Source organism: Alnus glutinosa, chromosome 1, assembly GCF_958979055.1.
Source record: "Alnus glutinosa chromosome 1, dhAlnGlut1.1, whole genome shotgun sequence".
Lineage (NCBI taxonomy): Eukaryota > Viridiplantae > Streptophyta > Magnoliopsida > Fagales > Betulaceae > Alnus > Alnus glutinosa.
Window position 1 is genome coordinate 13,371,350 of NC_084886.1, and position 27,870 is coordinate 13,399,219.

The following is a 27,870-nucleotide window of genomic DNA, read 5'->3' on the forward strand; positions in this document are numbered from 1 at the left end:
TGGTAATTTTTATTTTTACATTTTTGTTTTTTATTCTTAAAAAGAAAAAATTCTAAAGCTATCTGGGAGATTACCTTGCCAACACAGACAAGGTGGTCAAGAGTTGTGTCTAAAAATATTATTTGGAAAGAGACGTAAATATTAAGTAGTATTTTTTATTTAGTAGATTGTTATATATCTAAAATGACGTAATAAAAGTAAATTAGTCTTTAAATCAGTAAAAAGTAAAAACCAAAGCTAAATTTTCACTATTACGCCACGATCCTGAATTGCATTTTTCCGAAGTATCGAGCGGAGGAAAAACCAGAGGCTACAATGTAATCTGAGAGTCGTTATCCAACAACGGCACTCACCTCTTTTATTCCCCAAAAACGTTTTCTTTCAAACACAAACACAAAAACAATTAGACAGTGAAGCAGCAATGGCAGCGTCGGCAACATCGGGAGTGTTTTTGACAAACCCTTCCAGTCCGTGCTTCCGTAAAACGGATTCCTCAAAGAGGTCGTCGTTCAGGACCAGGGCGGTGTCGGAGCTAGGGTTCGTGACCTCGCAATTGAGCGGCATCAAAATCTCGTGCAACCACTGGGATGTTATCGGAGCCCTCTCTGCCCCCCTCACTCCTCCTCTTCAGCCTATTATTGCCCGTAATAAAAAAAAAAATCTCTCTTTCTTTGTTTTCATGTTTTTAGCGTACAAGTATATGTGCTGGAATGTGGGTTGCAATAATATCTACTTGTTGTGGGTCAGATTGAAGGGTAGATTTTGAATAAGCCCTGTGTTTGTCAGTTCATGGTATGAGCTGATAGTTTATGGGTTAATTGTGAAAATGCGAAAATGTGTGAGCTTGAGGGTGTTATGCTGAAAGTAATTTTTATGTGAAATTAGTGCTCTAGTATATGTTTGTAGTGTGCATTGCAACATTTTGTTACCAACTTCTATTTTGGATAAATGTAAATGCTGGGAAAGATAAGGAACTAATTATTTGTTCAAAGGTGGGATGGGGTGACATCTTTTTAAAGAAAAATAAGGGAGAGTTGTTTGAATAATTAACAAAGACCGATGAAGACTGATGAATGTGGCACTGAAAAAAAGTGATCTAACTTAAGTTGGAGTAGAAAGAGGCTAGATGGTGAAATAACATAGGGAAGTGGTGAAAAAGATAGGATGAATTAAGAGGTGATGGAGAGTGTAATCTTAGATGCGATAGAATGGCAAAAAGGGTATAAGTCGACCCTTATTAGTTGAAAAACGATAGACGAAGCCAACCCCGATTTGGTTGGGATGGAGGTTGAGATGAGTTGTTTAACTTCATTTTAACGTTGTAATATTTTAGGGTGTGAGCAGTTATTGCCCTCTTTGCTTTCTTTCTAATGATTGTTGTCCTTGCTTATCTAGCTTCTTGTGCTTTGTAAAGTGATTAGTCGGTACCATTGATAACCATTGCAGTGGCTTTTGTTAGAACTAATCTCAATGGTTTGTTTTTTTCAGGTAGGATCTGTCCCTTCACTGGGAAGAAGGCGAACAGAGCAAACAAAGTTTCTTTCTCAGCCCATAAGACCAAGAAGTTGCAGTTTGTGAACCTACAATACAAGAGGATTTGGTGGGAAGCTGGTAAGCGCTATGTCAAACTGCGGTTATCAACCAAGGCATTGAAGACCATAGAGAAGAATGGCCTGGATGCTGTTGCTAAGAAGGCGGGGATAGATCTCCGCAAGGAGTAATGCATCCATTGTTACAAGCCTTTGGATGTGTTGGTAAAGCGTGTTTAGTTACTTCATCTTTGTTATAATTTTTTTTTTTTAATTTTGTGTTGCTTTTCTGTTGGATCTTCTGTTTTAATGAAAGTTTCATTGCTATAAGCCTACAAGTTTTATTTGTTTCTTCATTGCCTGTAATCATGGGACTATGAGACTATGAATCCATGATTTTGAATTGCTTTAAGCTCTGTGAAGATTTTTCTACTGGTAATGCCCTCGTGAATTTCCCCTTGTTGCTGATGCCAAACCAGGATAGTGGATAAAATGGAAATTTTAAGAAACAAAGAGATATATAATATTAGGTAGCTTCCCCTGATTTCAAAAGAAATTGGTCTGTCATGGATGACATCCTTTATGGCTTTCTTTAAATTGCATGACATTGGAAAATAGCATGTTTATTGTGTCGGAAGAGAGCATAAAGATGTGCTAACAAATAATTTTTTGGGGGAAAAAAATACTTGGCCTTTGATAATGAAACACTAGGACTAACAGCTCTATTCCATTAGTAGTCTATAATTTGCAGTAATAATGATAGACATGTATAGCCTTCTGAAAAAGTTGTTGTATTGGCCTTTCTGTAAACCGTATCATCTCCACCTCAGCATCTCGTCCAGATTCGTGGGAAGATTCCTCTATTGTGTAGAACTCTAATCACGCCTAACTACTAGATAGGATAGGATTCTGTATGTTTAAATTAGAGAGTTTGAATTCTGTTCAAACTCTAGATAAGATTATGTTTGTAATTCAAATGTTAGATAGGTTTACCTAACTGATCCGAAGATCATGTATTTACTCTCTCTATATATACGTTAGGAATCTTCACACGAATCTGGACGAGATGCTAAGGTGGAGATGATACAGTTTACACTTTCCATGTAATGCTATCAAGGAAAACTGGACACTGAGCATCATTGGAAAGAGAACGTTTGATTCCACTGGTGGAAAAATCTGGGTCATGTGTTGAACATGAGGAGGGAAGTGATTTGAAAGGGAGAGGGGTATTTATTGTAGCCTACCATTGTCCTTTCATTGAACATTTGGACATGTTACCACTCATTCTTGCAAAAGTATTCATGACTACAATGGTGTTGAACGCACATTGACAACAACATCAATTTCCACCAGCATCTTTGCTTTTAACATGTATGTGAAGCCCTGTTTCACGTATGGAAAGAAGCTCTGTTTTGGCAACCCAAAAACAAAGGAGGAAAGGAGCCGTGTCATTCAAGATTGTTTTTCCATTTTATTTGTTATTTTCCTTTGCAAATCATAGTCTAGTATCTTAAAATAATACATAAAATGAGCAAATACTCTATTCTATTGTCACACGGGAAGAATTGTTTGAATTCTTTCTTCAATGAAATCACCATCTTATCATATCAAGAAGGGGCTTGATTATCAATGAGGTAGGCAAAAACACCCGTTAAATTTCTTTGTCAGTAATCAGTATTACCTCTGTGATGTAGACTAGCCACATAAACAATCCGATCATATCAAAATATATTCATCCAGAAAAAGAATAGCAAGACATAAACAACAGCAACAAATAACGTATGTCAAACTGAAACTTATTATATTCAGCAAGTTTATATGCGACATCATTTCAATGTGCGACCCAATGTTACTACATTCATATGTATATATTCAAGAATCTATCTCTCACGTGTGAGTCAGTCACTGCATTGCGCCTTCGCCAAGATTACTTGTGGATTATGTGAGTTTGCATGCGCCATGCACTTTTGCCCCTACTTTAAGGGCTCTTGTTTGTGTCCGTGCTATGAGCTTTTTGCCACTTATTTCAAATACTCTCGTTTATACTCACACCTTGCACTTTTTCCCTTATTTTAGGAGCTTTTGTTTGTGTCTGTGCTATGAACCTTTCGCCCTTTACTCCAGAGACTCTCATTCATACTCACACCTTGCACCTTTGTCTCTACTCTAATGACCTTTGTTTGTGCCTGTGCCATTCCACCTTACCGCACATATATGCACAAGTGCATATTTCTAAGCTTTAAAGTAATAATTTGGTGTGAGTTGTGCCTTATAAATGTCAATTTGATCTTCTTCTTTTTTTTCTTTTTTTCTTTTCCATGTGGGACTATATTCTTTTAAGGCTCTTTAAAACCTTCTATTTAAAACATTCCTAAACACAAAGAAGATATTAAACATACTGACTTAGAAAATTCTTTAACAAAATTATGGTCTAAAATTAATGATAGAGATACCATTTTCTTGCACAAAACTTTCGGGTTTCTTTGTAATAATATGATTTAAGAGCACATGCAAGGATTTAAACTTTCTAGAAATTGGATAGATCAGGACAAAATTAGCCTACGTGCCAACTTGCCAACCCAGTAGCCACTAGGCACTAGGAGATAACATAGTTCGCGAGTCAGATCATAAGAAAGCAAAAGGAGGAATATTGCTCTAAAAGCATTATTCATCTCGATAATGGGGTGAATATGCTTCTTCCATTTTGCCTTGGACCAGCGCAATAAACATCTTATCCTGTCACCTCTTCTCTTTTCCTCTCTGTGTTTTATTACCTAAATAAGCATCAAACACTGCCTACCCGAACCCTGGAATATTTTTTGCTTCTTAATTAAGCTGAGTTTCTCAAGCACGAGCTAAGAAGCCTTACGTATGCCAGGCGTCCATTTGCGATTGTCATGGCCAAGGATGCATGCAATTCTAGATTGCCCGGCCCATTGGGCCACATGCATAGATCTTCAAGAAAGAAGAAAAGAAAATAAAAATCTATAAAGAATCACCGGCCAAATTTGTTGGGTCCATGCATAATATATGAGGTGGGGGGAAAGCTAGAGGGCATATCCAGTGATTACTATGGTTATATATATAGTCGGGGTTGGGTTGTAAGTTTTGTAGTAGGAAGGCAAAACAAAGGTAGTTGATTTGTAGATTTGTTGTGCTATAATATCCATCATTTGAGCATGGCAGATCACCTTACCAAGATTGGGAAGGAAGGGTTTGGTATCATAGACAAATACTATGGCCGGCCCAAGAGGCATGGTTATGGTAACAAAGTAATTTATCTGGAGAGCGAGCAGGTAATTCCTCAGATGAAAGAACCTATTAATAAAAGCAACATGCCTAACAGCAGCTTTGCAGGCCAACCTACTTTCCGTGTGATCTATAGATCAGAAGCCATTTACTATGCTCACGGATGAAGATCGAGGGCTGCTATTATGGCAACGAAACACCCCAATTATATGTGTGGTGGGTTTGTGGAGATGTCTCTTTTTTGTGCTTTTGCCTTTTTAAGCACTTCTTGTGGTGTGTATAAGTAACATAGATCCGATGGGAGTCCTATACTTTAGTAGATAAATGTTGCAACTACTATGTATTTTCTACTTCTCCTTTTTCCTTGTTCTATATAAGTTCATCTCCAGTATTTTCTTAATTTCCTCGTCTCTCTCTCTCTCTCTCATTCAAGGGTTAGTTGAGACTGGCACATCAACATTGTGTGAAAAAAATATGGTATATAGTATTTCTCCCTATTAAATATAACAATGCCCACGAGTTCCTATATATGAATTGTTGAAAGAAGTTGTGCACAATCTTCATTACATTATCACTCCATGAAAATTGTTGAAAGATTGTGTACAATTCTTGTGGAATTTTATTAGTGTGGACTGTTCATGTTAAACTTAATAAAAAGAGAAATGCTAGATAAACTTTAATAATTCTATCTAACATTCGTCTATTAAGATTGACGGGACACTCTCAACTAACAATAAAAAATAAAAAAAATAAAAAGAAGAAAGAAAGAAATATCTAATGGTTGATTTGGAGTATCGCATCAATATTGTTGAATAATTATTTAATAAAATTATAGTATCTAGCGTTACTATAATAAAAATGGAATTTTATTAATTTTATTGATCTTAATTTAGTGATATTTGCCCAAGAGTCCAAGACCGTATTAGCCTCACAAAGGTAAGCCTTGTTGGACCGTTGGATTGGCGTGGATCCAGTAGAATTTTATTCTAAGAACTCACCAATTATGAGAGGGATGCATAAACTGTTAATCCATGAATAAATCCTGCCTTTAGATTTATCACCTTGAATTTTAGGTTATATTTATTTGAGCACCCAATTTAATTGGGATTTAAGGCGTATTTGAGTTGAGCTGCACTTCACCGACCACGTGTCCTCTCCCCAAAAGGTACAAACTTTAAAAAATGATGACCTGATAGAATGGAATTAACATAACAGAAGGAATCACTCAACGATATATCTAGGAACAAGACCCATGGCGTTAGGGCTCATCCACTGCAGGTGGAATTTCATGGTGATTTCTTCCATTGTAATCTTATTGATTGGGCCGAAAACTGGCAGATGTTATGGTGTACATACATGCAAATATTAGTCGTTCGCATTCACAATTTGCACATGCGAATACGGATAGCGGTTTTAAGGTTTTATATATAATATATATTCTATGTAATAAATTCACCAGAATAACGTCATTTTGGATTAAGTATAGGTTATGTTACAGTAGTTTGACTAGCTGTGTTGCCCTTTCCTGTAACACTTGGGCAAAAAAGTAAGAGTAATGTGAAATTAATATATTTTCAAAAGATTAGGGCTTTAAAAAAAAATAAGAAGCCTAAAACACAAAATCAATTTAAATTATTTTCAAAATTGTTTAAAATAGGTCCTAATAGAGATCCAAAAAATGCCCAAAAGACTAAAAAGTCTAAAATAGGCCCAAAATGCACATTAAAAAAACCTAATATGCAGGTAGCGGATAATGATTGCATTTAATAACCGCTCAAATGTAATTAGTAAAAAGATAATGCGGATGCAGTATAGATACGTCTGCAAATATTGCGAATATTGCAAATAACCACATCCGCATCGCCGTGTACACCTTTAGATGTCAGTGCCACAAAACTGAATGGCATTGGCCAATTAGAAGAATCTAGTTAAAGAGATCATATAAGATCCATTGGAACCGTGTCCTTCACCAATTCCCTCAACACCTGAATGTGGACATGCAAAAATATTCACTTCTAAATGTCCTTGATATAATTATAATTATACAAAATCCATTATAGTCTGTTCATCAATAGAACTTGAAAAGAAGCTAGAGTAGAAAGATGCAAATAGCATTCAAAGGGAAGCAATTAAATTATGAATCATCTTCTATTTTCTTCTCTCAAAACCTGTTTTTTTTTTTTTTTTTTTTTTTTTTGTGTGTGTGTCAGGGGGAGAGGGTCAACAATTTACATTTATGTCCAAAAAGTGCACATTGACAAGGACATTTGTAATCTACAATCACAAGGCTCATACAAAGAGACGAAGCGTGCATGGAGGGTTGATCATCTGTAGGGTTCAACCGGTGAAGATTCTTCAAGAACAGCTGCAGCCTCAAAGCATTCAGCAGCCTCTAGTTCTGTTGCTCCAACATCAGCTTTGTAGAGCAGCCCAAGATTGTACCAGGCAGAAGGGTTTGTTTTGTCGAGTCGAAGTGCATCAGTGAGAAGGCTTCTGACAACTGGCAAAGATTGGCCGCCTAGATCTCGGAGCACACAGGCAGTGGATATCAAGCTTGGGACATGGTTGGGTTCAACATCTAACGCTTTTCTGAATGCTTTCAGGGCTTCTTGGTGGAGATCCTTGGCTTCATAGAGTAAACCTAACAAGTCACCAAGTTTTGAGTTCATTAGATCTGGGCAAAAAAATTGATCTTCACACCCTACTTAAGAAATAACCAATATATGACCAGATATTTTCATGACCTTGAAACATGGACAAAAATTTTAAAATACTGTGAGGTATGTGTCAAAATGACTCAAGGAAGAGAGACTAAAACAAACTTTGATGCTATGTTTTTATGAGATATAGATTAAAATGCATTCCTACTTTTTCAAGCAACTTCAGTTTTTGGTTCCATTATGAATACAAGGAATGGCCACATATTTTGTGGAGGTTAGAAAGGCCCACAGCACACTTTAGAGGCTGACAGAAAAGTTTCGTTTCTACTTTGACCAGGACAGGCAGCTCTTTAGGATGTGAGGCTTCTCTGAGTCCAATTCTAAAATCTTAGCTCTTGTTTTGTTGTTTCCTCCTTCCACTTCGTTTTAAAGTGGTTTTTATTCTGGGGTATTGCCCCTGAGCTATTGTATTTGTTCTTTGTTCTTTTTCAATGGATTATCACTTATCCAGAAAAAATACCTTCCAGAAGTTACATAGTGAAGTATCCCAGTTTGACTCTAGACACTCTTCCATTGTAGTTGACATATCTGGAAGAGGGTGTGAGGACTAATCTAGTGGCTATAAAAAGTGTTTCCTCAAGTAGGTGACAAGACATGATTAATTTTAAACAAGCAAGATAAACAAAGCCATAAACTAAGAAATAAGGTTCTAATTCTGCAAGGACATAAAAGCAATGTATAAAGCAGAGTATACCTGTAGCATGCCATCTAGAAGCAGAGTAAGGATTGATAGCCTGGGATTTTGAAAGACAAACCTCAGCATCCCGCCATTGTGACAAGCTTGTATATACATTAGCTAAATCATGCCATGTTTCCATTTCCAAGCTTCTGTCATGGTTTCTCCTACTCTGTAAGAGAAAAATGTAACTAAAGTAGGCCATTTGTTACCTCAAAAGAGTCTTTTGGAAATATTAATTGGGTGCATGGCTCAAAGTTAACCCAGTCAACTATTCTTTTTAGAAAGAAAGCTTTTAAACTTCACCATAACATATTCCAAATGTATTCTGAATAGCAAAACAAAATTCCAAACTGAAAAAGAAGGGACAATTTTGTAGATGGTGATGATGATTATGATGATAACAATAATAATATCTATAACAATAATATGCTTTAAATTGATATGTTATAAATGCTTTAAAATTTATGTTTCAGCTAGACACATTTTCAAAACTATCAAAACATATTTGTCCATTTTGACTCCTAATTACAATGCTACAAGAACAAATCTAAAATGCTTGCCCATCAGGCACCATACCTTTAGAAGTTTCTTCCGGCCACCGAAACTTTTAGTACGAACTTGAAGAACTGCAAGAAGATGAGTATATGTCTCTATAGCATTCTTTAACCGACCTTGTGCAATCTGGAGTTTAGCTTTAGTTCGTAACAGTTCTCCTTGGTCCCACTTCCCAGTCTGATCCAAAGCAGCATTAATTACAGTCTCTGCATCGAGAAAACGTTTTTGAGCTGACAATATTCGTGCCAAAAGGATATACCCTTTAACACTAGACCCAGCCTCAAGTTTCAACAGCTGCTTTGCATAATGAAGTGCAATATCCAACTTTCTTTGCTCAGCATATTCTAGGCAAAGATGAAAAACAATGTGTGGATCTCTTTCTCTCATTGTTCTCTCAGCAGTTTCTAGTGCCTCAATTGCATCAGACTGCTTCAAAATCCTCTCAGAATCGGAAGCGACCAATCTGGATTCAGCTGACTGTAAAACACCCAGTAAGCAGTTTGCAACACTTGCCACTTGGCTGCATTTTCCATGCAATTCAGAAAGCGCTTTGCAAGCATAGTCAATCCCTTCCTCAATGCAAATCAAATTCTCTCCACAAAGTTTTGAAGCCAGTAATAGTTCCAATATGGAGGAGTCATGGTTCTCCCTATTATGCAAAAAATTCCTCAGAAGATTCAAAGCAACCTGATCCTCACCTTCCGCATAGTAACAGAGAGCAAGAGTGCAAAATCTTTCTTTTTTATCCATGATTCTTGGAACCAATTCTTCAACCTGATGGGCTAGGGCCCTTAATCCGCCTGAAACAGAGAGGGCGAAAGAAAGGTGATCAATGATTGATGGGTCCCATCCAACCATTTTAAGAACAAATTTTCTAAGTAGAATCAGTAACAGAAGAACAGCCTCTTCTATATTGTTTCTTGGCACAAAGGAGCCTTCCATCTGTGAACGAAGATTAGGAGGGTTTGCATCACAACCGCTATACAGAAGAAAAATGGCAAAATCCTTTTCTATTCTTGCAGTAGTTTCCATGTCAAGATTCCAGTGATAAAGGAGGGCCCGCCGGTATGATAAGATAGCTTCTTGGGGAGCCCCAGCAAGCTTCCATAACTCCGGAAGCAATTCAACAGCCTTGATTAGAGTCTCTTGTAATTTACAATCTGACGCAAAGTTTTCAGACAAGCCTTCTGGTAATGCAGATTCAACAGTGTCCAAAATAACTTTGCAAGATTGAGCCGCTTCTGCAAAAAATGTGTCAGGAAGGAAGATTAGTCATGCAGCAATGTTATAAGTATACTATCTCAGAGAACGTGAAAGATAACTGAAACAATACAAACAGATAAAAAGATAAACAAGAAGCAATGAGTTGGAGGGAATACCTCCAAACCTCCCAAGACCCTGCAATGATTTTGCTTTGAGGAAAATAGCTTCAAGGAGTAAACTAACAGCATGCATAGACATGGGCGGGGAGGCATCACTTTGTGAATGGCGTCTATTGTGTTCACATCGTCTAGAAATGGAAACTTTCATCTTCGGGGTCACAGCGACAATGTCTATTCCTTCAAATACATGAAGAGCAGCTTCTGTGTTTCCTTTTTGATACTCAAGCCTTCCTAATAAAGCTCTTGCTTCCTAAAAAAATAAACTCTCTTAGCTTTACAAAATTTGTGAAGAAGATTTTGAGAAAGCTTCAAGGAAACCCCATATTGCACCATAAATATAACTTGGGCATTTGCAGGAAGCCTTAAAAGGAGTCTCAAATAAAAACATATAAACATTTGTAGATCCTTATTAATAAATACGATGGACCTTAATCAATTAACATGAGAAATTTAGTCAAACACTTTCACGTCCATGTTGTGTATGAATGGCCGTTAAAAGAATTTGCTGAAAACTAAATTGTTACATGAACAGTATCAGTTAAAGAAATTACTTACAGCAACACCATTCCACTTGTAAGTCTTAGTTCTAGGGAACTAAAATACCCTAAATAACTAGTTCCTCAATATGGTAACTTGTGTGAAAATGTTCAAATCATTTGATAATAATCAGTTTGATCTGTTTTACCAAGAATAAATTGTGTGGAAGTAAACAAGGAGATCATAGACAAAATTAAAATTGTTTGTTACATACTCATTTGGGTACATCACAATTGTAACACATTCCACCAGCTAGCTTTGGCTACATCCATGGACAATTTGGCAAAAGGACATTTATCAATGCAGAAATCAGAAATTATAAGGAAAAATAGCACATGTCATGAACCAGTGGAATCCCGAACCACTCTCTCGTGCAACTCGACCAACAGCCAAAAGTACTGATGCAAGAATTCTGGCAGTTGGTTGAGTAGCACAGGAGCGGGGTTATAAGCGTTCAATGTGTTGAGTGATGCAAAAGAGCATGACTTTCATGGAACAAAATAAACCTATCTTTCAATAATTTAATAAAGTTTCCATTAGAGTTACAGACTTTGGTGTTCATAATATTTTTAAAATAGGCATGTATAGTACAGTCTGAAGCATTGTTGGAGAGCTATATTGAAATTACCAAATAAAATAAACAAATTAATTAGGTTTAGTAGCACAAGATTCTGCCCTTATTCCCTTAATATACTTATAACCAACGACCATCCAGAAAGAAAGGAATCTATTAGTGAGTAGAGTAAACCAACAAAGGCATTCCCATTGCCAAAGCCACTCCCACCTGGAAATGACTAGAGCTAAATAATGGCAAAACAAATACCTAGGGCCTGTTTGGTTGTGCCCTGATATTGAATAGCGAATCCCTATTTGGTATTAGCATTTAACAAAATTCCATCATCCTATATGGGAGAATCACAAAAGTTGGAGCCATCACCAAAATGGGTGGGATACATCACTTCTATCAATTCATGAAATACCCTCATCTCAACTTTATTATGATGTAATGGGTATATTAGGTTAGTGGGCCATTGGCCCTTGAGTTGTAATGGGTCTACCATATTATAGTTGGTAGGATCCATGGGTTCTGTAGCCCAACTAGATAGTTTTGGTTAGTAGTACTAAGGGTCTTTATAAACAAGGCCCAAGAGATGTATTAGGTATTCAATTTGTAATCAGTTTACTTTGTAAATGGAGGTTGGGCGCCTCGAAATGCTCTAGGAGGCCAGACACCTTGAATGCCTATTTTCAGAATACAAATCCATTGATCTTCCATTTACATACCTTCATTTCATCCATAATTCATAGACAGATAGTTGTTCTGTTACATATGATGATAGTTGCTATTTTTAAATTGTCCTATTCTTCTTGTTGGTTTTGTTCATTGAAAACTATATGGAATGCATATAGACCCATCCAATTTTGTGGGATGAACAAACATGCGCTTACTTTACCACAAGTTTTTAAACCACTCAAGCACAGCTAGTCACCTCCACTATCAAGCAATCAAATATTTTTAGACATTCACATGTGTCTTCTATGTAGAAGCATCCATTCAAATACACGTCCTTGCTGCACAAATGTATTAGTAGATTATGTATGACAACATGATAAAGAAGTTCAGATTTGTTCAAGTAGTCAACATTTGCCAGTAAAATAAGTAAATATCAGTTTATGTACAACAGAGTAAACAAAAGATCCAATAAAATGCAAGGGATCAGCACAAATCAGATGCAACTAACCTCATAGTTCAGATAACCACTCTCACGAAGAGAAGACTCTGCTTCTTCAATGTTGCTATTGTCCACCCTTGTTTCTTTCTCACCAGCTCGGGATGAATAGCCACTTGCTGAATAGTCACGAGTCGCCAGTGAATCCGATGAATGAACAATTTCATCTACCCTCAATTGCTCCCCAGAGCAAATACACTTCATCATCTTCCACAACTTCCCTCGAATGCTGTATACTCGCTTAATCAGCCAATTCTTAGTTCTCATACCGGATCAATCCAATTGAACTTCTTCTAAAGTAGCATCAACCACAGAAACTTCAAAATCAGAACCCCTCTAAGAACATAGATAACACAACACCCCAGCTCATTTAAGTGCTCTTAATTTCTTAGATCATGAATAAAATGCTAAGTGCTCAACCAGTGAATTCTTAGACTATTAGATTCCATACGTTTACGAACTAAAAAAAACAAAATTAAAAATGCTATCCCAAACTTCCAATTTTCAAAAAAGTTTTTGCTTTTTATAATTTCGTGATGCTATAAGCACATTTTACTTCTGAAATGCTAATATCTAGAATTCAAAAATCCAAATTATCTCATGAGATGAAAAATCAACTAAATTTCTGCAAGCCACTTCAATACCCATCCCAATCCACCAACAACAAGCCTAAAGCAACCCCACTAGCCCATCAAAGATGAAATAGAACAAGATAGTTCAACAACCCAGATGAACAAAACACAAGCCAGACCACGATACAGCTGAGTTAGTATGATTTTGGAAGCTAGAGTGGAAGAATAGGAAACCCATTACACAATTGAGGGAGAAAGAACAAATGAGATCAACAAAACACCTTCACAAGAAAGTACCTTTTGATTGAAAAAAGGCATTGACCGAGCCCACAAGCCATCAACTCCACCGAGCATCTCTCCAATTCCTACAAGAAAAAAGGTCCCTTGATTTTCTCTTGCTAAACAAGAATCCAAAGCTTTTGCATTAACTTTTTTTCTCTCTTTTTATGCCTTTTCTGTTTTTCCTGGAACTTACTGCTATTTTGCTTCTACGCTACTACTGTTGTTCAAAAGTTCAAACAATATATGGGGAAGTCAAAGTTCGTGCATTAAATTATGATCTACTCCCTTGTCCTGCCTTCGAAGGTGTGAACAGTCAAGGGGGAACAGAAAGGAAGATCTTGTTTATTTCTCTAATCCTTCTTAAGAATAAATCGAATGGGTATGTGACACTTCTCTTAATCTAATATTTCCTGCTACTTTTAATATTAAATATTTTAGTGTAAAATATTGAGATATTACCTTACCTGCAAAGGAATGTCCCCTGGCCCAGTTTGAAATTTTGCCCCTCGCTTTTGCTCAACTGCTGGCCACTCCGACGAGGTAATCCCCATCTCAAAGTATATTTTTAAGGATAAAGATTTCGGAATAGAAAAAACTGCTTATCACCCGTGTTTTTTTATCACTTTTATAATTATATCCTTAAATTTAAAAAGATGTTAACTTATTGTATCCATCTTTCAATTTTATTCCTCTGTTCAAATTAAACAGTTGACAAGTAAAATGTCTCTTATATCCCTAAAATGCTTATAAAATTACAAAAATACATTAATTTAATAATTAAAAATTATCTTTTCAAAAAAATCAAGACTGAACGAGACCCACGGCGGGTCACGAACCTGACCAAAGACCCACCTTGTGACCACCGGAGGTCACAAACTAGGTCACATTTTTTTAAGCACATAAATTTTCTACAACCCACATATAAGATTGACATGTGTCTTTTAAGCATTTGAGAAGCACATTTTGTTTTATGAGTAATGATTCAATGCCACCCAAATATACAACTTTTTACCACCTTACCTATGTGGCAAGGTAGTTCCCCACTACTTTTTGAGTTTTTTAATTTTTTAAAAATAAATTAAGGTGAGGGACCACCTTGCCACATAGACAATGTGGTGAAAATTTGTATATTTAGGTGGTAATGAATCATTACTCTTGTTTTATTAATGCTATTAAAAAAAGCATGTGAGAAGTACATGCTATTAAAACAACATTTGTTTCTCACATACTAATAGACACATGTCAATTTTATATGTGGGTTATAAAAAATTTTCTACAAACCGGTTTGTAAGAAATTTCTGTCATTTTTTTAGGAGTAATGATTCACTACCACCTAAATATACAACTTTCCACCACCTTGTCTATGTGGCAAGGTGGTCCCCCACTTTAATTTATTTTTAAAAAATAAAAAAACTCAAAAAGTAGTGGAGGACCACCTTGCCACATAGGCAAGGTGGTGAAAAGTTGTATATTTAGGTGGCATTGAATCATTATTCTTTTTTTAATTATTGTTTTTAGAAGGAATTGGTATTTTGGAAATTTCTCTTTTTCTGTTAAGTTTTAACGTTGAACTTGGATGGAATAGTTGAAATTGAAAAAAAAAAAAATTGAAAGATAAATATACTAAATTGATACTTTTTAAAGTTTGAATGTATGCTTCAAAGGTAACTAAAGATAAAAAAAAAAAAATAGTAAGCAAAGTTTTATTTTATTTTTTTTTAAAAAAAATTACTTTTTATATACTAAAAAAACAAGACATTTTTATAAATTGAGTAGAAGAAAGTTAATAAAACATGTTGTAAAGAAAACTTTATCCTATTTTTAAAGCCTTAAAAAAAAAAAAAAAGGGTTTTGTAGATCCTAAACCCACGAATCTTCGTTCAAACAAGGTATCAAATCCAAAGACTTTTCGGCTCTTCCTGTTGAAAAGATGAGAGATACTAATGTCGTCCAAAAATTGTTGGACTTATATATATATATATATATATATATATATATGAGTAATGATTCACTACCACCTTTTAATACAACTTTTTATCACCTTGCTTATGTGGCAAGGTGGTCCCCACCTTATTTTATTTTTAAAACCTAAAAAGTAGTAGGGGACCACCTTGCCACATAAGCAAGGTGGTGAAAAGTTGTATTAAACGGTGGTAGTGAATCATTACTCTATATATATATATATATATATATATATATTTTATTTGGTCAATGTTGCCGTGGCCCGTGAACCAACTTCAGTCAATGGGTCCATTCTTATAATGCACAAAGTTTAGCACTTATCCAAGCTCTTACACATAATCTCAAGGGCCCTAACATTAGGCTTCGGCTGAATCCAACCTTTGGTCCCCTTCTTGTGACTATTACACTAATATAACATTTATGCTGGCAATATTATTAGGACCAGAATGAGCTAGCTTGAATCTTCAGTTAAATCATTATAATTAAAAATCCATTATTTTGGAATTTCTAGATCGGTCCAATCAATTAATCTAGGACTAATTTCTCTATAAAAAGGTTTAGGTTCAAATATTTCTACAAAATTTGTCTAAATATTTTGTAGGTGCCTGGAGTAATTTTGTCAATTCATATATGGATTGTTTTCTAGTGAATTGATAGATTATGAGAACTTGATTTAATATTTATACCCGGCCTTTAATTTTTATCCTTATCCTAATTGTGCCTTTCAGATTAGGATCAATGGATCATTACTAGAGATAAAATCATTTGGATTAATGTTAAACCAAACTACTCTATTCACAAGATCATTAGATTGAACTCCTCTAGTTATTGCTTTAAGAGGTCTTTTTGTCTAAAACTACTACTAAAATTGAAGTATCTAAAAAGTGTCTAATCCCTATTGGAATTAAGCTAATTTGAATAGACCTAATTTCAGGGTATTTCTTCTTTCATATAGCTACTTTAGCTTTATATCTATCTTACCTTCACTTTATAATTTTTTTGTTAAAAAACTGTTCTAACAAAATACTCATTTTTTTGGTGGGTTTACCAAAAAATAATATTTTCTAAAAGTTGTAACATATTCTTCAAAATGACATATATTGCATAAAATTATTTGGATATCATAAAATTAGCATCATCTTTTCCCATTGTTTTTACCATTGCAAGCTGTCTCCTTGAAGTGTGGCTACAAAATTGTCAAGCCATCGCATGTTACCCCCTCCTCAGTCCTCACTTTCCTTCAACAATTGATACCATTGTTGTGCCTTACCCTCTAAGTGATAGCCAATGACCGTTTGTCATTCTTGACTATCTGTTGAATTTCAAAAAAATTGCTTCGCTTTGCAGATCTAGGCTATCTAGCTAGTAGGGGTGAAAATACGGATACGGTTATTAGCAATATATATCTGCATATGCATAATGCAATTCTTATTTTTAAATATCTGCATTCGCATTATACGATTATTATCCACGTTGTGCGATTATTGTGGATATTACATGCAGTTATTACTCATTATCCGCGTATGAGGTAATAGGTGTTTTGGGTCTTTAAATTGTAATTATTGCTTCTAGTAAATACAAAAAGACATTATTTATAGTTGAATACTATTATTCATATCACACTTGTTAATTATTTTACTTTGAAATTTTAATCTACGTTATTTAGCTTCCTACATCATCCATTTATAGTTGGTAGAGTGAAAATATATATATATATTGGAAAGTCATTATCCGCATGTAAGGTAAAATCAAAATAACATCGTTTTCGTGAATTTAATTAAATATATAATATATATAAAGGGTATGAGGTAATAGGTGTTTTGGGTCTTTAAATTGTAATTATTGCTTCTAGTAAATACAAAAAGACATTATTTATAGTTAAATACTATTATTCATATCACACTTGTTAATTATTTTACTTTGAAATTTTAATCTACGTTATTTAGCTTCCTACATCATCCATTTATAGTTGGTAGAGTGAAAATATATATATATTGGAAAGTCATTATCCGCATGTAAGGTAAAATCAAAATAACATCGTTTTCGCGAATTTAATTAAATATATATTATATATAAAGGGTATGAGGATGCAATTAATAATCGCATCCGCATTTGCATATGCGGATAATGGTTTTTGCTAATCGCATATGCATATGTGAATAAGGAATAGCTGATAGCTGCAGATAATGAATGCATATGGTTATTATCCGCCCACATTTCGCCCGCTAGCTAGTAGGATCATCCCCACCATTATGCCATGGAAAGTCAAGTTTAGCCAATTTCAGGACTAAGAAATTAGAGCTTCTACCATTAAGTCTGCTTCCACAATTTCGGGGAGTAGGATCATCACCATTTCAAATGAAATGGATGTTATTTATTTTATGGTTATGATTTAAAGTTAGAGAAATGCCGTACTTCCCAAAATTTTGTTCCCAAATGATGTGTCACAATCCCATGAGATTGTGACACATCATTTGAGAACCAAATTTTGAAGAAAAATTTTGGGATGTATAGCATTTCCCTTATTAAAGTTAATACATCTAATAGTGTACATGATTTTATATAATTTAAAATTTTAAAAGACGTGTCAATATTGACTTCATATACACCGTTAGATACACCAACTTCAAATTTTGACATTTCATTTAAAATAGATAGTATCAATTTCATGGAGAGAAACCTATTCTCAATTTCGAGGCTAAGAATCGTGACGATCCTAATATATATATATACATAATTAAAATTATATTTAATCTATGGGAAATAATTAAGATAGTGACACAACAACCATCTCAATTGCATGATGATCATAAATGCTCTTTGTGTGAAACCTGCTACTAGAATCTCTCTTCTTAAAAGGCTTCTAGTTGTATATATATATATATATATATATTTTGTGAGTAGTTGTATATATTTAAGATTGGACTAAAACCCATATTATTTAGGACCCATTTATGATCATTGTCCTATGAGGGGTCTGATTTTAGTAGCTTCTGAGCTGATGCACCTCTTTCATCAAAATAATAGTCCTAGCTAGCTGTCAACTTTTGGTTCACTAATAAAGAATTGTCTGATCGGTAGGTAAAATTAGTTTCTTGTCATAAATGAAATATGACATCAGATAATTACGTGACAACCACAAAATATTGGATTTGCTCTGCTCTGCCCCATTATAAATGGCATATTTGTGTGAAAAAAAAAAATCAAATACTTTTTAAATTCCGTTTTTCAAATATTAAATTTTACTCAGATTTTATTAAAATTTTTTTAATTTTGTCTCAAATTTTTTAAATCATCCAAACATAATTTCAAAAAATAAATTCTCTTAGTATTCATAATTTTTTAATAAATCGCACACTCAAACGAGCTTAAGATCTTTGCACTAAGAAATAGGGGAGTGAAGCTAGCCGGTAATCGGGTACTAACTAGTAATTTGTAACCGGCTTTACTGGAACGGTTACCGATTTTAAAAAATATTGAAACCGGTTATAACTGGTAATCAAGTATGTGTGTCTATATATATATATATATTTAAAAAACTAAAATAATAAAATTTACGATTTTACACTTTTACTTCTATTTCAACTTATGTCAACAAATTAGGTCAAAAAATGTTGATTTTTTTTTTATATGACTAAAAAAGTTTAAATTAAGCCAAAAAAAAAAAAAAATGCCCAATACTCAAATTAGGCCCCAAAAACCTAATTTTTTTTTAAAATTTGATTACCGGTCCAAATAACCGGATACCAATCGGTAACCGGCTACTCAGTTATCGGAGCCAGTTGATGATTTTTGGTCAACCGGTTACAATTGCCAATTTTAACCAATAACCGTAACTAGATTTTCACTCCTACTAAAAAAAACATTTAGAATAACATATATGTAAAAGCTTAGCCATTTGTAATTGAGGCATCGATTTTTTTTTATTTTTTTTTTTCTGCGCATACAAGCATAATGCATTAATTAAAAGATGTAGCCCTTGTATAAGTTAAATTAGTCAATACGAAGATTTATTATTTTTGTTATATTACTACCTATCATGGTTTCTACATCTTTTATATATTTAGTTAATGTTAAATTTAATAAATATGATAACTGAATATAATATCAATAACTGTATACATTTCAGTGAAAAAAAAAAAATAACTCATCCGACTTATCATCACCGGTAATAGATTACTGAAACTAACATATATAACAACAAAATCTTCCACAAAAACACTTAATAATGATAGAAATACATTACATTAATTGATAAGATACATTTCCATTTTAGTACGATATCGACCCCATGCAACGTGAAGCTTAGTGGTGTCCAATACCACCACCACCTCCCCCGCCAAAGCCACCACCACCGCCAAATCCACCTCCTCCACCATATCCACCTCCAAAACCACCTCCGGAGCCTCCTCCTACCCCTCCCCCAGCACCACCTCCTGAGCCGTATCCCCCACCAACTCCACCACCTGATCCACCTCCAACGCCACCACCAAATCCACCACCTTTGCCAATCCCACCTCCAATGCCACCACCTTTTCCAATTCCTCCACCAAAGCCTCCCCCACCTCCTTTACCAATACCACCTCCGACACCACCGCCCTTCCCAATGCCTCCACCAGCACCCCCTCCAAAACCTTTTCCGCCACCACCTCCAATTCCACCACCTTTTCCGAATCCTCCTCCAGCACCACCTCCAACTCCACCACCTTTTCCAAACCCTCCACTATGACCACCACCAAATCCACCTTCGTTTCCATGACCACCACCAAGTCCACCACCCTTGCCAATGCCGCCACCTTTGCCAAATCCTCCACCACCACCAATTCCATGCCCACCACCAATCCCATGGCCACCACCTAAGCCTCCACCACCGCCACCGCCTTTACCAATCCCGCCACCAATGCCACCACCCTTGCCAAACCCTCCACCGGCACCACCACCAATCCCATGGCCACCACCTAAGCCTCCACCACCGCCACCACCTTTACCAATTCCGCCACCAATGCCACCACCCTTGCCAAACCCTCCACCAGCACCACCACCAATCCCATGGCCACCACCTAAGCCTCCACCACCGCCACCACCTTTGCCAATCCCGCCACCAATGCCACCACCCTTGCCAAACCCTCCACCAGCACCACCACCAATCCCATGCCCGCCACCAAAGCCTCCACCAGCTCCTCCACCTTTACCAATCCCACCACCAATACCACCACCCTTGCCAAACCCTCCACCAGCACCACCACCAATCCCATGCCCACCGCCTAAGCCTCCACCAGCACCGCCACCAGCACCCCCGCCAGCACCACCACCATATCCACCGCCAGCACCTCCGCCAACACCACCACCAGATCCACCTCCGAATCCACCTCCACCTCCACCTCCACCTCCACCTCCACCTCCCCCACCAAACCCACCTCCAAACCCTCCTCCCTTTCCAACAGTTAAAAACTTCTCTTCTTCCTCATTCTTCTCCACACTCACTACATTCCTAGCAACCACACTCGCTACAAGAACATGAAGACAAAGTAAGGATAATAGAGCAACTCTCTTAGTGCCTCCTCCCATCTCGGCAGTTTCTTTAGGAGTACTGTAAGCTCGTTGTTGATGAAAGCTTTGCAGGCACGAGGGTTTTTATATATAGTAGATCGAGGGACCCGTTTGCCTTTGTATTAAATGCCTTTCAACTACTAACTAATCGCCACATTAATGAATAAATAATGCACCCCACAATTATCACCACGCTTTTGGTGCATTTGTCAAATTTACGGCTACACTTTTTCTTCTCACTGCCATTCACATAAAGAAAACCCTAACATGCAAATCTGTTTGGCGCCCAACTCTGACATGCACCCATTTCAGCCCATATCACTCGGGGTTGCATCAGTACATAAGGCTTATACTCTTCCTACTTTGCAGTACGTGAACTTTAAATATTTTCGAGTCCAATCAAACTACTGGAATTTTTGGATCTGGACCATCTGGTTCACGCTCTCTCCATTGGTCCGATGGTAATCTACTGGCATGGCCGGAATTTTTCTCCTTTTTCTTTTCCGATTATAGCAACCACCGAAAATTCATCAAATTAATTAATCCTACATGATCAAGGAATGGTAAGCACCTCTCGCATGTTGTCGGACACAAAAGCTTGTCACTAGAAAACAACAATATATCTTTAAGATTTATGGGCATGCATGCATGCCCAATGGCGCCATTAACAAAAATCATGTAATATATATGGACCTTAATTAATTGACAAACAATTCCAGCATTGCACATGGGAAATCCAGTACGTGCAACCAATTCGAAGAAAAAATGCTAGGGATTTATGATATTTTCCAGATCGAGATGGTCCTTCTTCCACGATTCCATGTGCCCGGTAGATAAAGACTTTAATGCAAGTTGAAAAACTTGTTTGGCATTCAATTCTCTCCTCAAATTAAGAAGCTGTGGGCTAATTTCTGAAAACCATATATCTATTTTTAATATTGTCTGAACATGCAATGTTCCTAGATTGAGATATTTGGATCGATTTTGGTTTTCTTGTCATCTTAATAAAGATAAGTTTGAAAGCACATGCAGCGATCGCGTTGCAGCTATATATGGTGTTAGGGGCGGACCCATTAAGGGGCCGCAGGGGGGGGGGCGCTGGCGCCCCCCAAGCCCCAAGATTTTTCTCCAAAAAAAAATTACCTCTAAATTTTTTAGTTTTGCCCCCCTCTAAATTTATTGTTTTCAATTTAGCCCCTCCAAATTGTCAAGTCTAGTTCCACCACTATTAATGGCACTTTATGTGGAGGTGCCACCCAATTGATAATGATTGCTGATAAGGGTTTAATGATGACTGCTGATCTAACAGTAATTTGAGTAATTAAGGTGGGTTCTCAGGCATAGTCATTTCTTTCTACTTATCAATTTTTTTTTTATATGAATTAAATCTTCATAAACCACCAAAACAGAGCTACAACCCTCCAGTAAAAAAAACTGGAACACATCCAAATAGGAACAAAAGGCTGCTAGATAGTAGACCACGCCAACAGAACAAGACTGCTAAACAATGCAGAAAAACACTATCAACAATTACATATCATCCTATCTTAATCCAAACAAATCCAACTATACATGCTTCAATAAAGGGTGTAAATTACACCTATATACAAAACTTAGGTGGCTAGATAAGTCCTTAAATCTCCTTTTAGCCAGCAACCTTGATCGGACCTCCCATTTGATAGTAGCAACAAGAGCTTCTTCGGCATTGGGAGTATTTCCATGTTGAAGGTCGTTTCGATGCCTCCAAATATGGTATATCACCGCCCCAAAGCATAACCGTTCCAAGCAAGTCTTCAAGTCTTTCCCATTCTGCATAGAGTTGCCCCAGTCCACCACATCATCCCAAAACAAAGGAGGATCAATAAACGAACAAGCAGGCATCAACTCCCTCCAAATTCTCCTACTGAAACTACAACTAAAGAACAAATGTTGTTTAGATTCCATACCCCCATGGCAGAACAGACAATCAGGATCTCCCATATACCCCCAGCAAACCATCTTTTGCTTGGTAATGAGGGCATCCCTACAAACCAACCAACTCATAAATGTATGTTTTGGAATGGTTGTAGAATACCGAACCAGTTGCCACCAATTAGTTTCCGGATATCTTACTCTCATTTTTTTTTTTTTCCATGTTTCTGCACAAGAGAAAGTTCCTTTACTTGAGTCCCAAATAGGAGAATCAAAACCCACAGGGATGGAGCTAAACATTTTAATGGGAGGGGGCCAAATAAATTTTTTTCTTAAGTAGGGGTTAAAGTATATATATATATATATATATATATATATATATAAATGCAAATTTTAAGTAAATTAAACATAACCCAGTTTTGATATTTTTATTATTCCATTTAAATTAAAAATCAATAAGCAAAAGTGAAAAGAGTTTTTATAAAAAAAAAAAAAAAAAAAAAAAAAAAAAGAGAGTAAAGAAAACCGCTGTCCAAAGATTCAGAAAATAAAAAATAAAAAATAAAAATAAAAAAGGTCTCAGTTATTTTTTCCACACATTCTTAGGAAATCGAGCTTGGTCAAGCTTGTGACTCCTCAAATCCACACCTGTTTTCTTCCAATGCACTACTTGACTAAACATTTTTCGTTTACTTTGAACAAAGCCTCTACAACTTTGTAAAGATCCTTCCATTGTACCTTCTCAGGCATGTCCATTGCTACACGTAAAATATTAAAAGAAAAAGTTTTGACAATAGTTGAACAGATGATAAAAGGGAAGGGGCCAAGGAAAAAAAAAATAAAAAAATCTTGCTAGGGCCAATAGCCAAAAAAAAAAAAAAAAAAAAACCTTTATTTGATTCATCTAAAAAAAATACCTTAATTTTTTTTTTTTTTTTTACCTTAATTTTTTTTTTGTCTTCTTAAGAGTTGAAGGGGGGCCATAGCCCCCCCCCCCCCCCCCCCTCTCCGTCATTGAGAACCCATAATATGAATCTCTGAGAGAAGGCACTGAATATCCACCAAAGCTTCAGATGTAGCTCCTGGCCAATACCAATCACCATTAAGAATGATGGATGAAAGTTTAGCATCCATTGACAAACTTAAATCATAGACCACCCTATAGCCAAACTTATCAAGCAAATACCCAAAGGGTGCCAATGATCATGCCATAGGAAAATGGAGTAACTCGACAAGATAACATGATGATGAATATATATATATATACATATAATGTGATAATGAATGATATTTATATTTCAACGTACTATGAAATTAGCTGACATTGGGCCTTGGTTTAGAGAAGATGGAGTAGCTCGATCTATAAAACGATGATGACAATTATTTTTTTTTAATTTATAGACAACCAAGATTAGTAAATTTGAGATTCTCAAATTTAAGAAGAATCTGAAATTCTCAAATTTAATAGAAAGGAGCGAGCTTGATTTTCTTGAATAGAAAGAAGAAAGGAAAAATGAGTAGGTTGCCAAATGAGTATGTCTGTCTTAATGAGGTCAGTTGCAGACAAATAATGTGATTGCATGTAACTACTTATTGCACTTGGAAAGGCAAAAAAGAAATATGAATTCATGATTTTGGTCCTTGAATGTTTTTTTAGATGAGTAAGAAAAAGTTCAAACAAATGGCACAGTTATTAAAACAGAAAATTATAGAATCCAAAATACAAAGACCAAAAAGAAAATTCAGTTTTGACAGCAATCAAGCCACAGCTTCAAAGGAGGTCCTCGAAGACGAAAAATGCAATCAAGAATACAGCCAGCCAAGCTGGTTGTAGCAACCTATAGTCGATGATGTGGGCATCAATAAAAGAAACTCGTTTTGACTTAGCTCGATCTTGACCAGCTTGTAAGGGAGCTGTTGAGACCAAGAGGTAGTTATACAGTAATATAGGAGATGGCATCTGAGGCGGTGGGGCAAAGAACCATCGAGATCAAATATTTTTGAGATCTAGATCTAGAATTTTTGGTGGACCAAAAGGCTCTATAAAGGAGGAGAGACAAAGGTGTTGTGATGGAGCAAATCAAAAGGAGTGGCGGCACGTATAACTCAGGTGAGCCGCAACAGCGTGTGGGTTACACACGCGAGGGAGGGAGTCGATCGATGAATGGTTGAGCAACAACTAGCGATGGAGGAGGAGGTGCGTGTGGGTGGTAGAGGTTGTGGGTTTTGAGTAGATCTAACCTCTAATAACCCAAACAAAAGACTACAAAAAAAAAAAAAAAAAAAAAAAAAAAAAAAAAAAAAAGAAAAGAAAAGAAAAGAAAAGAAAAGAAAAGAAAGAAAGAAGAAGAAGAAGAAGAAGAAGAAGAAGAAGAAAAGAAAAGGAAAAAGTAATAAAGAAGAGATAGTGAAGAGGAAAACATAAGAGTTGTGGTGGGAAGAGGAGGGAAGAAATTCCCTCCTCCCTTACTGAGATCTGAGAAGGGGAGATTTTATTTTTAGAGCTTTTTAGAGAGAGAGAGCTTGAAGTTTGTCCCTATTTTAAGAGTTTATCATTTTTCAAAATAAAATTGATAGTATCAATTTCATTATCAGAATTTAAATTGGTGTATCTAACAACGTACATAATATTGGATTCGGCTTGTATGCGGTAGTGTAAACTACCGCATACATGTTGTTGCCAAAAACAACATCGTTTTGACAATAAATATTACGATAAGTTGATTTCTCTCGCTCTACAATAAATGTTCAATAAATTTTCATACGGTTGATTTGATTCTTGCAACCCTTTTTCTTTATATTTGAGATAAATTTTTTTTAGTGATATTAAAATGTGGAAATTGTTGATGTGATAAATTTGTTTGGTGATAAATTTTTAAGTTTTAAAAATTGTTGATATGATATAAAAAGTGAAAAAAAAAAAAAATAGAATGTTTTGAAGTTGACTTTTTTTAGAGCTGACCTAGGCTCCGTTTGGCAACTCCATCCACTCCTCTTTTTTATTTTTTTTTATTCACTTCTCCCAAACAGAAACTAGGTCGGTTCTTCAAAAAAATCAATTTCAAAACATTCTAATTTATTTTTGTTTTTTTTTTTCACTTTTTATATCACATCATGGATTTTTAAAACTTAAAAATTTATCACTAAAAAAATTATATATATATATTAAACAGATAGCATGAGTTACCATATATTATTGAAGAACGCCCGAGCAATTACAGAGAATTGAGGTACAAGACCCCATATACCCTAAGCCAGAAAAATCTGACTTAAAACAGCTATCTAAACAACACACAAACATTACATGAACAACGTTTGAACCGCTCTTTACATTTAAACACAATCTAAACAAATAAAAAGAGGGATAATCTAGCTACTATACCAACAAATAGTCTAGTAACAATTGAGCATTATAAAGGCAAACTGTGAACAGAAAAACAAACAAAAATCCCAAACAGAAACCAAAAGACCCTTCCCTCCTCCCTCACCGGCTGCACGAAGAAGAAGGATACCAGGAGAGAGAAGAGAGGTTTTGAGAGGGGCGGCAGCTAGGGTAATTAAGAAGGGTAATTAATTAAGCTTAACGTAATATTTATTGTCAAAACGATGCTATTTTCGGCAACAGCATGTTTGCGATAGTTTAATATCATATTATTTAAACTTTTTAAAAGATGGGTCAACATTAACATCGTGTGTACACTCTTAAATGCACAACCTTAAAATCATAACTAAATAGAGAGATCCTTGTCCTTTCTTTTGTGGAAGATGGGTTGAATTTTGGATCCCATGCTAGCCAATCACTATAAAAACTAGCCACATAATCAACAATTGTCTAGCAATCGATGCGTAGAAATTTAATGAATGAGGCTTATTATTTCTTCATCTCCCATCCATTTTTAAAAATAAAAAAATAAAAAAATAAAAAAAATTTATCATTGGATCTACAGCCCCTTTTGGCAACCATCTCCCTTCTTACTTTCATTTCTCCAAAAAAAACAAATGCTAAACTCCTTTCAAAACTATTATAAAACAACTTTCTTCACAATTTTTTTCATAAAAAATTCAATCTCATTTTTATTTTATATCACATCAATTATCTTTCATTATTATTCAAACAAAAAATTCACAACAAAACTTTTTACCAAACGATCTACTAGCATTTCTCATAATGAATACACATTTCTTTAGATCAAGGGATTTAATTGAAAATGAGGCCATATTTTAGGAACAAAAATAGTATTTACAGCAAAAATAAATGTAAGAAAAGAACCGACAGTTTTGAACCGAGCCAGTCAATTTCAATAATGTAAATGAGGAGAATGGAGACTAGAGAGTAGAGAGTACAAGTCTTAAAGTCCCACCCAACTAACCAACACCAACCCCGTCCCTTTTTCCAAAGAACAAGAAAAGAACACAATAATGACCCTCTTTGGTAAACGTTTCAAAAGGTTTTTCCTCTTTTTAATATTTTTTTTTAAGAAAAAAATATATTTTTAAAAAAAATATAATTTCTCATCTTTTAATTTTTTAAACATATTTCTTATCATAACTAGCAGGGACGGAGTCAGAAGTTCTTATGGGCAGGGGCCGGTGGTAAAAAACAATTATTGGTAGGGGTCAATAGGCTAAATTTTTAGTTTTTTAGCTTTTATATATATATATATATTTTTTTTTATTTTTTTTGAGATTTTTTTTTTAACCTAAGAAATTTTTTTTTTCAAGGAAATTGGGGGGGCCATAGCCCCTGCCAGCCCCCCCTCCCTCCGTCTCTGATAACTAGTGCCATTCTGGTTCACTGGGGCTAGCCAGGTCATCGGAGGTTCATGCCTAATTGGCTATGGTGGCATGATCTTCTGTTTTATAGTAATTATCCAGGAAAAAAAAAAAAAAAGGTGAGAAATGACAATTCAATTGAAACATTTTTTTAGTGGGAAAAAATGAAAAAAAGTGAGAATGTTTTGATGTTGATTGTTATTGAAAAATAAATAATAAAAAAGAGATAAAAAAAAAAAAAAAAAAAAATTGACTACCCACTACCGTGGCATGGCATGTTCATTGCCAAACATAGCCATTGTATCTTCTCTTTTCTTTTTTCTTTTTCTTTTTTTTTTTTTTTTTTTTTTTTTAAAGGGAAAATGTAATCATTTCAATAATACACTCAAATGATAACATAGTTACAGACTTACAGCAAAACTGAGTCAAACTAAACTCA

General features: G+C 35.5%; 3 protein-coding genes across 4 annotated transcripts; 1 reads left to right on the plus strand and 2 right to left on the minus strand.

The window, feature by feature from the left end:
• Positions 1 to 288: 288 nt before the first annotated feature.
• Positions 289 to 1,859, plus strand: LOC133858553 (large ribosomal subunit protein bL28c). The gene is made up of 2 exons (XM_062294031.1): positions 289 to 644; positions 1,489 to 1,859. Exons 1-2 carry the CDS (start codon positions 422 to 424, stop codon positions 1,719 to 1,721), a joined length of 456 nt encoding a protein of 151 aa, XP_062150015.1. The 5' UTR covers positions 289 to 421; the 3' UTR covers positions 1,722 to 1,859.
• Positions 1,860 to 6,786: 4,927 nt separating this feature from the next.
• LOC133873568 (protein NPGR2-like) lies at positions 6,787 to 13,583 on the minus strand. Of its 2 annotated transcripts, none has more exons than XM_062311303.1 (6): positions 13,251 to 13,583; positions 12,394 to 12,671; positions 10,112 to 10,364; positions 8,754 to 9,973; positions 8,193 to 8,346; positions 6,787 to 7,419 (listed from the first exon to the last, which is right to left on the minus strand). In XM_062311303.1, the coding sequence occupies exons 2-6, from the start codon at positions 12,646 to 12,648 to the stop codon at positions 7,103 to 7,105; spliced, it is 2,199 nt and encodes a 732-aa protein (XP_062167287.1). In that variant the 5' UTR covers positions 12,649 to 12,671; positions 13,251 to 13,583; the 3' UTR covers positions 6,787 to 7,102. The 2 variants fall into 2 exon arrangements, with proteins under 2 accessions (XP_062167287.1, XP_062167278.1); XM_062311294.1 differs by having other exon boundaries at positions 12,394 to 12,674; positions 13,251 to 13,582.
• Positions 13,584 to 19,329: 5,746 nt separating this feature from the next.
• Positions 19,330 to 20,800, minus strand: LOC133858753 (glycine-rich cell wall structural protein). Its single transcript, XM_062294219.1, has one exon. The coding sequence runs from the start codon at positions 20,763 to 20,765 to the stop codon at positions 19,503 to 19,505; it is 1,263 nt and encodes a 420-aa protein (XP_062150203.1). The 5' UTR covers positions 20,766 to 20,800; the 3' UTR covers positions 19,330 to 19,502.
• Positions 20,801 to 27,870: the final 7,070 nt, after the last annotated feature.

Excerpts from the sequence above, each read along its gene's own strand:
- LOC133858553 (XM_062294031.1), top strand. The coding sequence starts at position 422 with ATGGCAGCGTCGGCAACATCGGGAGTGTTTTTGACAAACCCTTCCAGT. Across the intron at positions 645-1,488 it reads TCTTCAGCCTATTATTGCCC|GTAGGATCTGTCCCTTCACT; the intron begins GTAATAAAAAAA and ends TGTTTTTTTCAG.
- LOC133873568 (XM_062311303.1), bottom strand. The coding sequence starts at position 12,648 with ATGAGAACTAAGAATTGGCTGATTAAGCGAGTATACAGCATTCGAGGG. Across the intron at positions 10,365-12,393 it reads GTGGTTATCTGAACTATGAG|GAAGCAAGAGCTTTATTAGG; the intron begins GTTAGTTGCATC and ends TTATTTTTTTAG. Across the intron at positions 7,420-8,192 it reads TTCTAGATGGCATGCTACAG|GTTTACTCTATGAAGCCAAG; the intron begins GTATACTCTGCT and ends GTGACTTGTTAG.
- LOC133858753 (XM_062294219.1), bottom strand. The coding sequence starts at position 20,765 with ATGGGAGGAGGCACTAAGAGAGTTGCTCTATTATCCTTACTTTGTCTT.